Here is a 12,711-nt window from a genome sequence, read left to right on the forward strand (position 1 = left end):
TGAAAGAGTTGCCTTTTATTACTCACCATCTGTACAACAGACTCCCTTAAGCGTGTTTCTTCCTCTATCATTAATGTCATCTCCTTGCAGACCATGGCAGCCAGCCCAACATCCAAGCACTCTGGATCTGCAGCCATCTTGAAGATCAGCTCTTCATGGGAGAAAACACAATGACGTCCTAGCCTTCGGTAATGACTCACACACTGACGTCCAATTGGAAGCTACAAAAAACAGAAACCATGTCTCTCATTTTGGGAAAAGACATCTCAAGACCATCTCTTACCCCTTACTTTCCTTCCTTTCACAAAACCTGTGAAAGACTGAGACTCAGAAATACCATTATACCTTTCGTGACAGAGACAACTACAAAAGCATTAAATCCTATCACAGATGAGGATAAAGAAGATATCCATTGGCATGTTGGGGGGCAGGCAGGCATCTGCCATAACCTAACTTACAGACACACATTTCAGAGCTGTCCTAAGCTCTTTTTACTTTCAGTGGACAGAAACCGGAACCATAAAGAAGTCAGCCAGTCTCTGCTAAGGTGAAATACACTGCCCTCTGGAAATTACTATGCTTGGACTAAAAGTTAACCGAAACTGGTATCACACATTTTGTGGCCTTTAAAGCAAAAAAAAAAAAAATTACCTAAATACTAGATGAATTTGCTACGGATTTCTGGGTTACATTTTGCATAAACAAAAGAAATTTCACATGCCTTGTGTCAGTTTTTAAGTTTTCCTAGGGGCTATACACAGACCACATCATGAGCATAGAAAAAGGGACCACTGACAATCCTGCAGAAAATTTCTCTGATGAATGAATAAACATGTCTGGTTAACAACTAGGAGTCCTATTTAAATGTATTAAAACAGAAGTTGGAGATAAATAAACTACAGATGTGATCTTATCTTCCAACTGTAAACCCTGGATAGTGATAGGACACACTACTGACATCTTACTGAAAAAGAATCCACATAAGCTATGCTCTGCCGTGCCATGGCTATCAGAACATGGACTAATATAATTAAAACATGCAATGAGCTGGCTCAAACGGAGAACAAAAGACAGTTATATAGCTACCTCCAACATACAAATGACAACAGATATTCAATACAGTACATTAATCTATGTGAAATCCAGAAAGATGCATTCCAGAAATACTAACTAAAGGTACAAAGGTACTGTGAAATCAATAGTTGAAAAGGAAGACCAAATCCAGAAGCTTCAGTTTGAAGCTGTTTAAAACTGTGTGCTCAAAATCATTTTCTGTAATGTAAATTAACATCAGTCCCTCTGTTGTACCAGGAACTATAAACATAAAACATACTGTGTAGTATAAAAGCTACTAACACTCTCTTTGCAAAAGGTCACCTAGCAGAGTCATATGAAACAAATACAAAAGAACAGACCCAGTCAGCAGTGCAGAAGTTCACAGCTTCAGCAAAGTTGTATCCCTGGTTAAACCCAGAGTGATAGGCACGAGGAAAGGTCACAACAAACTCGCCAGCGCACTGATTGGTCCTGTATACCTAATACAAGCGAGGATAAAAGGGAAAAAATATAAATGAACTTGCAACAGAGGTTAAGACATTATTATGCGGTGCTTGAACAACACTTTCTTTACCTATGAACCACCACAGGCAAAATAGCTACCTCTTAAGCGTTAAGGGTTGGTTCTGTCATCTTAACGTGAATCCTCAGTTCATAGCCTTACTCAAAAAAAGCTAGATATCTAAGTCAACAGTTTAAAACTCTCTTTATGAATCCCGAAAGGGATGTTTCTCTATCATTATTTAATCCATCAGACCACAAAGTGCAAAAGCTTTTGGAAAGAGCTTATGGTTTGCTTTTCTACAGTATTTGCCAGAGAATAAATTTATCTTAACAAAAAAGCAAATGATAGTGACTGCTGCTTAAAGGTCTGCTGTCAATAATGTTTGGTCAAAACAGTTTGTAAAGCTGAGATTTTCATAAAACATAAATATTTCACTGCCAAAAAATATTAAAACCAATTCACAGACAAATATGCTGCTATAGCAGGAGTTATTTTCAATAAAAATGAAATGTAACACAATGTACTCTTGTTCTGTAAGATATTTTTTGTAAGAAGTTTGGCACGCTCTTCTCATGTGAGATGATTAAAATTTCATGGGGATGATAGAGAAGGATTCTAGAAAATGTATTTTAAAACCACTCCATAACTAATGAATTGGAGATGTAAACATCCACTACAGAAATTCTTCAGAGTTATGTCAAACAATTGTTACAGAAATTTGGCACAGAATGACAAAGTGAGTGGATAAAATGCTCATGTTCTACTCACTGGTACACCATGTTCCATCAATACATTGGGGTTCATGATAGTGACCAGCTGATGCAGGAGATCAGGCTGGGATTCAAATAGCTCAGGAGCTAACTCCTTCATCACATCCTCCAGTTGCTCTGCTGCATGAGAGGGCACGCCATACCACGTCTTTGGCTCTCCCCTAATAAAATAACCACAATAATCAATATGTTGCTTACAGAAAAGCAATGATGCCACCCAACTGCAAAGTGTACTTCTAACACCACTGTGCACACAAACCAAGTATTTTACATGTAGGCACAAAATCATCTTTAATCAAAAACGACCTTCATTGTGTATCATTTTCACCTGAAAAAACAATTACTCTACAACACAATTCTCAACACACCTGACAGTAGATTTGCCATGACAAATCTAAGAAGGAAGATACTGTCATTTACCATGCTCTAAAGGGATAAAATGGGCAATCCTTTTACTTTAGGAAGCAGAAAGAAAATTCATCAAGCAAAATCTTGGCCATTACAGCCACTGTTTAATAGGAAAAAAAAGATCGTTGTATTACTTCATTCTCTCAATTAGTTTTGAAGAAGTCTTATGTCTGAAACCAATAGCAAAGTATACCACATACACAAAGAATGAACAAAATACCAGTGTGATGAAGTATAATCAATCCCTCTAATATACATAACCAGTTACTAAAATAACAGTGGTTCACTGGACCCTTACGACAGAAGATACTTAATAAAATGGGTTAGTTAAGTATGAGAGAAGAAAGGACACACAGGGCCAAAACCAAACAGAATTACTTGAGAACGTATCATTCTAGTCTTTCCAGTCCTGCATTAAGCAAAATAAGCTGTAATGATCTAGAATCTAAAGTATCGAAATTTTGGGGTTTTATTAATTTTTTTTTTTTACTAAGAAGTACAAGTAATATCTGCTGAAATATCTGAATCAATTTACATCTATCTATCTTTTTGCTATCTAACTATATTAATAACCTTATTATCACCAACCCTCCCAGAAGTTAGACAAGGAATGGTGTAGCATTTTCTTTGGTTCCTACAGGCTTCAGTGACATCTGCTGGTCGGACACAGCTAGCAAGCCCCCTAAGTATGTACTGCTCTGTATCTGGCTGGGCTGCTGGAACTCACCAGCTGACACAAACTCCTCACATCCTGATCCAGTTAACAGCATGCTATGAGGACAATAACTGAACTCTAAACAAACCGAATCCTCCTCCTCAACCTGTGGATCAGATCTTACTAGCAAACAGTTCTCCAGAAACGTGCAGTCACAGTCTAAAGGCTATCAACTTATCCTTACCAGATGTACAACAAACGTTCCTTTCTGAAGGGGTGTTTCCTACAGACTCCCCTCGTCCTACTCCCCTGATAAACTGGGAAGACTGCAATGCAAGCAGTTAATCTGTCAATATTCCACACTATATTCCACACCAGTGAACTCCAAGTCAGTTCAAAACCAAAAGCTTTCTTAGAAAAGATGTTAGCCTCTAAACCATGATTTTGCAGTGATACTAGATTGTTGGCAACACAAGAATACTTAATCAGATCATGAAAAATATCAAAGTGCTTAAAACAGTACGTGTGTTCTCCTTTTCATTTAAGAATATGGACTGCTCATTGTGTATAGCTTTTGGTTTAAAAGTCATCAGGAAGCATATGTATTTTCAACTAAAAAAACAAATTCACTAAAAGCAAACAAGGAAGTGCAAGATAGATGTGCAAAGGAGGGCCCATACCAATGCAGGTAGTTGATGGAATAGCTCCAGTGGTCTTCAATATGCCAGCAAAATGAGGAGAAGCACATCCCTACATACAGCCAAGGTACCTTCATGCCAGAGATGTCAGCATTGATATGAGCAAGGACTGATTGTTCCAGAATTGGCATGTTATTCAAGTTCCAACCAGAAAGTGCATAATCCTGCAAGAAAGAAAAGGAGAAAATTCTCAACAAATCAGATGACCATAAGAACATCAACTCTAGAAAAGAGAAGTACTAAGAAAGATCAGCTTATCCATTTCTATAGCAGACACTGCACAGTATTCTCCAACAATGAAGTATCTGAACTAGGAAATACTTCCTTAAACTCTTTAGTCGGCATTTAATCAGACTATGGGCTATGTATGTTGAAATACTAGGACTGGCCTTATTCTTTGAATCAATGCTCATCTACTTAAACTTTGATCCCTCCCCCCAAGTTTCATGCATTTCTGAAGGAAAAAAAATACCAACAACACTACCAGAAAAGCAAAAGATAGAAGTCTTCAATAAAACAGGATACCTTATAATTGTAAATACCACAATGAAATTCATGGTATTATTTCAGCTTTTGAGAGACCTGCTTTACTATGCTGCAGTTTATCTTGATCTTCATAAATTATTTCAGCAAGTTCTCAAGAGAAGAAATTCCCACACTTATTTCACAGAAATCAGCATCACCAGTTAAACAATTCTACCTTTACTTCAAAATGTGCTCAAGTCTGTACAAAAAAATGAAAATTCAGGCTGCTGCTACCATTCTTCTTTCAACCTTAACGAAAGCTGTTAGCACACGTTCAGTCAGCTTAGGCATATCCTATAGTTGCTGAATAGAATGGTCCCACCCTCACCTCAGCCACGTTACTGTTGTTTCCTTCGCACTGACACTAAAGATAAAGCAGTGAGTCCAATGATCTGGCTAGAAAGATTTTTTTTTTAATTACTACTTTCATACAAATAGATCAACAAGCATTTCTGACTCACCAAGCAGTTACAAAATCATTGCACCGCCAAAGGTGCAGGTAGGAAGGTGCAGACATGGGTGGAAGACAACAGTGAGCAGGATTACCTTTTCCAGGGATTGGAATGAATTGATTTGGGTGCTGTGTAATCATGAAAACACACCCTTAATCTCATTTTCTAAGAATTCAAACACATAAGCAGCCATAAAATTGATATGCTACAGTAAGGTCTCATGAAAAGTAGGTAATATACTTACCAGATATTCTTTATCTTATTTTCCATAATAGGATGCTACAACTACATTTTTTTCGTTCTTACAGTATGCACAGCCAGAAAAACAAGCTAAATCTGATTAGCCTGTTTTATTTATTATGAACCTCCTAAGGAGGTTAGAATTATGTTTCGGTAGATAACTCTTCAGAACAAGAAAGGAGAATCTTATCAGTTTCCTTACGCTTGGATATACCATAATACAGGCAAAGATACACAAGTTGTTAAATGATATAAAACAGGTGTGACTTCAATCATGACAAACAGCCTAGCTATCAGCAACCTGATCTGGAAAAGAACCTAAACTGTCAGATTAATGCCCTGCTCAAAAAGAATGTTAAGCGTAAGCAAGAGTTTATTAATTTTCATTATAAAAACCACATTGATTCCAGACTTGTATTCTTATTGTAAAATCTTATGCAGGGCAAGGAATGGGGTTGGTTTGCATCTCCTGTTTCTCACCTCTTCCTCTGGCATCAACTTTCGTCGGCCATCCTTCACTGGAAAGCCACTTCCAAAGTCCTTGGATGATATATCAGCTCCATATTCTACAATGACATCTTCTTCTATGCTGCTCACCAATCTCCAGAATTCCTTTTCCACAAGCTCAGTGGGAACCATCTGAATGAAAAAAAAAAAAAAAAGTTAGGGTATGTGCAGACAAGATCCAACCTAAAGGCTATCATTTAAGCAATCCACTGTTATGAATCCCCCACGTATCTCCAAATACCAAGGACACTCCACCTCACCCCTCCACTCCTCAGTGTCATACAGTTTGGCTTGTATTCCTTAGTAGCAGCTGCAATGAAATAGAAAGAGAATGCCACATCATGAGGGATGAAATGAACAAAAAAGATGAGGTTACCAGAAGTGCAGCTAAAAAAACGTTAATTCTTGATGGACAAAAAGGGAGGAGACAAGCAGCAGAATCCAAGCAGCAAACAGAATAAATAGCGTTCATATTCCAAACTATTTCAGAGGATAACAACCAAAACCTCTGAGTAACAGCACGAAAATTCCGATAAATGTGTTCAAGAGTGTAGTCTTCATATATCTCATTACAACCCCTATTTATAAGCATTTAGTTATGAAGCTTGTTAGAACAAAATAAGGAACGAAGCTTATTTTACAGTGTCCCAAAGCCATACAATAAATCAAAGTCCTTAAAAGCTGGAAGCTTTGACAACACTGCCCATAAATTACCAAAGAACACCAAGAAGAAGTAGTTTGGTGTTTCATGCAGTATGTATGACAGTGGAATAACGAAGGTGTGCCAAAACAGACGTGCCAGTTTTGGAAATGCTGCTGAGGTGCAGAACAACACACAAACCACAACCCACAAAAGATTGACAGACTCAGTCTATTTATTGACTTGTTTGCAAGGAAAGACTGTAACAGGGAGAAGAACAATACTCTGAATAAACCAAACCAAGACAAAAGCCATAGAAACGGTGAGAGAAAGACCCCTATGACAAACTAGAGCAGTCCTATACTTGGTTTAAATAATCAAAAAGGGAAAAAACTTAAATGGAGTACAGCCCTATAAGCAATAAAGCTATCTGTCCATCACAGGAGAAGGGTGAAATGAAGTTGAAGCGAGACCAGATGCCAGAAAGTTAAATCATTTGTTTACATGTTTGAAGCTTATTGTGCCTCTTTATACAAACCTAAGATGCCTCAGCAGAAATTCAGGATCAGCTGAAACATCTTTTCTTTTTCCCCTACAAGGAATGACAACAAAAGTTGAAACTCACGTGGACTGGCATGTTGAAATAATCAGACTTGAAGTTATCAGCCATTTCACCAAAGCTCTGGAGAGTATATTCCCTGACAGCTTGTTCAAATCCAAAGGCCTCACGGGGTTTGTTGCATTCCTAAGAGATGACACATGAAAATATTGTTCCCTGCAGACTATGATACACAATCACACTTTTTGTTTTTCTCTAAAACACACCAGTGTCCATCTGAGTCCTTACCAAACACAATAAGCTATCAGTTTTGAATGCTCTTCTTAGCTGAGGAAGTCCTACCTCAATGGAAACAGAGCAGAATTAATTGTATGGAAGCTAATGTAACATGGTAAACCCCAACACTACACACTTCTGCTTGCCTGTCCAAGCTACGTGTCATCATCTGTTCTGTTAACAGCAGAGCGTGACAGTGCACAAGAAGAATTTACTGAATTTACACTGGATTCAAGTACCTGCAGAATAGCTGCACAGGAAGTCATCCTGCCAGTGCTTCAGTCTTACCATAGCGTAACATCAACTGATTTAGCACAATGGAAGTATGAAGGAGGAAGAAGAGAATCAAAACAATGCAACATGTACCAAAGCAGCTGACTAGTAACATCTAATAACACAAAGTCCATCTGACAAAATTTCAAATCTTCCACTGTCCTATAATCATGCCAGGAGTCCAAAAAGACCAACTTACGTTTCTGCTACTGTTCCCATCCATTTCTACAATGCCTTTTTCACACAATGTTTATATATACAAGACTTATTTGAGCACAAACATGACACGAAACTTAGTGGCTTAATAGTCTTTAGTCATAATGAAACCAGACTGAAGAGGAATTCAAGATCAGTAGTTTCTTTTTCTTTGGGGAAATGAGTATATAAATAAGTGAGCATGCGTTACTGCCCCTTTCTGGAAAAAACGTGGTCTAGAAACATGGTCTTTTTTAAAAAAGTTAAAGCCAGTGACAAAATTAGCTTTAGAAATAGCAAGCTTTTTTCATCTGAATTCTACACCTACCTATATCCTGAGCTTGCAAAATTTGTTTTCTTATGGCAAATATCAAGCCAATAAACTGATGTTTGCTGCCTTTAGGCTGGTGATCGATCATCACTTTGAACGTGGTATTTTTTGAGCAATGAAATTCAAACTAGCTTCCACTTTTGGAGCCTTAACAGTTGCTTTCTGAGTCTAAACCAAATCTAAAATAGCTAGTTTTTAAATTAGTTCTTTCACTTTCTGCAACAAGCTATTCTGAACAATGTCATAATGACTTCTCAATAATCAAAGCTCCCTGCTATGCCCAAATCACATGCTTTGATTACTTTGTTGCTTAGAAAACCTTTCATCACTGTGCTTAAACACCTATCACAACCCTAATTCTCACTTAATTCCCTGCTACCAGCTCATCAAATTGAGTTTCAACTCTTAAAATATAAAGGCTAGAGTTTTAGCTTTCACATGGCAGTGTCATAAACAAAAGTTATACCCAGGCTCTGGAAGGAATATTTCTCTCTCCTTAAAGCTCATCGGCCAAGAACAGCTGGAGATTCACAGTTCATATCTTGACAAAGTTCCAGAGAAAACCACAGCTCCTACTCAGATGGAACAACAATGAGAGCTGAACTGCAGCCCTTCTGATCTTTTCTGGACCACAACCATACATAAAAAGCTCAAGTAGTTCTTCAACCATACCTCTGCAACACACTTCGGACACCTCCAATCACCTTTTGGTACATCAGGTAAAGGAGGAATCAAGCAAAAAGTGTGATAGCTGTCATCACATCCATCGCATAGTAGCAGTTTGTCTTCATTATTTCCTCTGCCACAGAACAAGCAAACATACAAGTCAACCTGCGTAGAGAAAAAAAAAAAAGTTGTTATAAAAGTTTCTTCACCCAGAACCTGCCTTCCTTTTCCTAGCAAAGAAAGGATGTAATCCTGAAGTTCAATATAAACATCAACGCAACCTTCTCTGGTTGTTGAGAAGCACCGATAACGATTGACTGTGCTTCAGTCAGGGTGGAGGGGAATAACTGGAAATAACTGCTGGAAATAACTATTCAGTTCAGTTGGGTAATTGTTTTCTAGGTAACTCAGAGTAGCACCTCATTTGTTATTCCAAGGCAAAACAGTAGGCTACAGTTTTTAAAACTTTATGCTCTCCCTCTCTTTGAGCTTCAAGCACTGAAAACAATTCAAAGTGAAATCACTACAGACAATTTTTGGAGATATTCTTTAATCACATGCTATTTCAGAAACATACACACCATCAATTGCAACAGAGCAGTGATTATGTTCACAATGGACAAGGAATGAGGACAAAAAAACTAACATACAAATTTAAATTAAATTCCAAGGGAAGGGGAGGAAACTGATGTAAAGGTACAAAATCCTTTCTTGTTTTTCCCAAAACAGAGGATATAAATTCCAAATGACAGAAGTGTTAAACACAACAGAGAGAAAAAAAATGCACGGGTCTGTCCAAGACCACCTCTCAACAAGAACAACACTGATTGGGAGATGTGTCTCAGGGACATCATCAGGTTTCAAATTTTCTCTGCTACTGCTTCATGTACTGTCCGAAGGACTTTTACTTTAAACATTTAATACAGAACCAAAGATCTGTGATGTAATCTAAATGAAGAAATTGTGTATTATACAACTAAAAAAATATCTTCCATATAAACATTTAATAACAATATCAACTTCACAAATAACACTTGTTTCCAAATTCTGCTACTACTACGCTCACAGTCACGGAGCAACTCAGGTTCGATATATTTTCCTCACTCGGCTAAAAATCCTCCAGAAGTGGTGGGTTTAGTTTGGGGGGGGGCTAGGAGGGATTTGTTGTTTTTTTCTTTCTGGTCAGGCTGTCATAAAAACATGTGCTTTTCAGTTCATTAAACTCACACAGTTATGTCAAACACATGAAATCAACCCCATCTGAGTTATGCCAGCCTAGTTAAGTAAGCAACTTCCTAGCTATGCAATAATAAACTTCTCTAGGGGAAGATTGCTTAATAACGATCTTAAGAAACAATTTTAGAAAATAGTGCAGGTCTACCAAGAAACCCAGCATTTTCCCCTTTTTAAGACCAAAAAAGACCACTTAAATATGAAAGATCATATCTATCTTAAACGAGTTAACAAATAACTAGTTACTTTTCTTGCAAGTATATTAAAGGGAAAAAGGGTACCTTAGCAACCTATCAAACGTTTCCAGGTTCTCATCCCAAAACTAAAAATGCATTAAAATGGCAGTTATAATAGGAGTCTATTCTATGATACTTACTAGTTACCTGTTGCTGATAATACCTTCTTCCCTCAAAATTCATATGAACTTACACATTTTTTTGTCAACCCAAGTGATGATTTGTCAAACACAAAGACTGCCTTGAAATATGTATTCACGAAATGCAGATCTGTGGTTACACAGTAACCACAAGTAAGCCTCCTAGCCATGTAATTAAAAAACAGTAAGACTATAATGATGTATGATTATAGATTTCAGAAGGGGGGAGGGGAGGATAAAAAGAAAAAAGGTATATATTATTTCATTGCCTCTCACAAAAGCGTAAATGAATGAGAGAGAAGTATAAACAAAACTGCAGCATAGTATTTTTCAGACAAGTTATATAAGGCTAACATATCACCTGTGCACTTCAAAATTGCTTTCCTTGAAGATCTCTCATAGTATTAAAAAAAAAAGGGATGGAACCAAATGGACTAAGTCACAGTATTTCAGAAGACTCTAGTTAGAGGAATTCAGTTCCAAAATAGCAGTTCTGTTGCTACAGTATTTTCATTTTCTCTTTTAGACAGGAATAAACAGAAAGTATACAAATATAGTCTTCTATACAGAAGAAGATGCTGGACAAAGTATTTTTAAATGAAAGCATACTTTAACAAAATGGTTGCAATACTTACACTGCCTAGGAATACCATCTACTCAGTAGTAACACAATTTAAAAGAAAATTCAAGTCACAAACTCTAACAGCTACAATGGCACAATGATCTGTTTAAGTGTCCAACTTCTCCCACATTTTCTTCCCCAGGAGGCATTTTCACATATAAAAATATGATTACTGGAGGCTTTTGGCTGCCTTGGCCTTCCATGGTCTAACTTAAAATAAACTTTTGTAAGTGTTCTTGGGCTGAGAAAAAAAACAGCTAAATTCTTAGTGAATGAGTCTACTTCTAAAGACATTAAAAGCACGTCTTCATTCACTGTTGTGTGCACATGCTAAATTATTACACTAAAATTGAAAAGTAATGTGCTACTAAAAATATTAAGAACAGCAATACACTACTTTTCCGTGGTCAAACATCAGAGAGCTTAACATTTCATTTTTCCCCTTGGGTTCTCTCCTAATTTCTTCCTGCACCAACTCATATAATGACTAGTTTAAACTCAAAACAGCAAAGACAAGATAAAAACAGCTAAAAATGCTAATATCAAAATACTGAAATACTGGAGTGCATCACACAAATTTAATGGAAGATAAGTTGTATCATTGCTCCACAAAGGGGAGCTCAATCTGAAATCGAGCTGCTGAAGACATGCAAGAAGTGCACAGCAAAGGAAGTCCTCAAACCTGTAATCAGCAAGTACCTTCATGTTGTAACACCCTTCCTGTCTGGAAGATTAAAACCTACGCATAAATTATTTTCCAAAATATTGTTCATTTTTCCCACGCTAGCAGTATCATCTGTGGCAGTGTCCATCCACTTATTTGTATGTGAGGGATTTTCAGGGGAAAAAAAACAGTAAATCGTGGAATTTTTTATTATCTGAAACCACAGTAATAGAATCAAACTTACAAAGTTGACAGAAAGAGTTCCTTTGCGTTGCCTCATCTGCATTCCAAATGCTTCTGATCTGGTTCCCTTGCGTCTTCGTGTCACCTCATCTTTAAGTAAAATAAAGTTAAATGTTATTAATATCACATGACACAACTTGCAAAAAAAACCCCACAGGTGTCCAGTTGGGTGCCCTGCCTTTCATATCAGAAACTACCTGATGGTCCACAGAAAGACAAAATGCCTTGCTGTAACCTAACCACATAAACAGGGATTAGGAAAATGTATTTTGCTTACCCTCACGGTTCATCCCAATTGCCTCACAAAACAGAGTGAATTACACTCATAATTTGTGCACTTAGCTGGTGGGATCAGTTTCAGAATCATCAAATTCTGTTTTCCCTTTCAGTCATTCAGTTCATGCAACAGCTGCTTAATTGTTATGGTTACTATGTAGTACATAAAGAGATGAAACTTTGCCAAGTTACATGAAGCACCCTGTAAATCTTTCTCATGAATTAAAATCTAAAATACTTGGCTTTTTTTTCCAGTTACAATGATTTGCTTACTTCTTAATGTTGTCTCTGGAGACATGCAGAAAGATTTAATAGCCTTACTACTTTACAAAGCAATGAGCCCAATATTTAATTACCCTCTTTATCCTTTGCTCCCAACGCCAGTCCCATCATCTTGGGTCCAGCTCCAAAGATCTGCAGCTTCTTGAGTTCAGTATTTCTACTCATCTCTCCTGCCTCCGCCTAAAAATAAAAATAAGACCACATCAGCACAAACTAACAATACTTCTCCTCCAGCTCTCCTCGTCATTTGCTTATTTTT

The 12,711-nt window shown here is 37.3% G+C and overlaps 1 protein-coding gene across 2 annotated transcripts in view; it reads right to left on the minus strand.

Moving 5' to 3' along the window:
- KDM5A (lysine demethylase 5A) overlaps positions 1-12,711 on the minus strand; it is a 48,653-nt gene that overhangs the window by 25,035 nt on the left and 10,907 nt on the right. For both annotated transcript variants that reach the window (XM_048058942.2, XM_048058932.2), the window contains exons 6-14: positions 12,527-12,632; positions 11,896-11,984; positions 8,763-8,921; positions 7,082-7,201; positions 5,790-5,948; positions 4,075-4,256; positions 2,330-2,492; positions 1,416-1,535; positions 27-221 (exon numbers count right to left, since the gene is read on the minus strand). In XM_048058942.2, the coding sequence (XP_047914899.2) occupies positions 27-221; positions 1,416-1,535; positions 2,330-2,492; positions 4,075-4,256; positions 5,790-5,948; positions 7,082-7,201; positions 8,763-8,921; positions 11,896-11,984; positions 12,527-12,632 (1,293 nt within the window). The remainder of the gene's footprint in view (positions 1-26; positions 222-1,415; positions 1,536-2,329; positions 2,493-4,074; positions 4,257-5,789; positions 5,949-7,081; positions 7,202-8,762; positions 8,922-11,895; positions 11,985-12,526; positions 12,633-12,711) is intronic.

This window comes from Anser cygnoides, chromosome 1 (assembly GCF_040182565.1).
Source record: "Anser cygnoides isolate HZ-2024a breed goose chromosome 1, Taihu_goose_T2T_genome, whole genome shotgun sequence".
Taxonomy (NCBI): domain Eukaryota; kingdom Metazoa; phylum Chordata; class Aves; order Anseriformes; family Anatidae; genus Anser; species Anser cygnoides.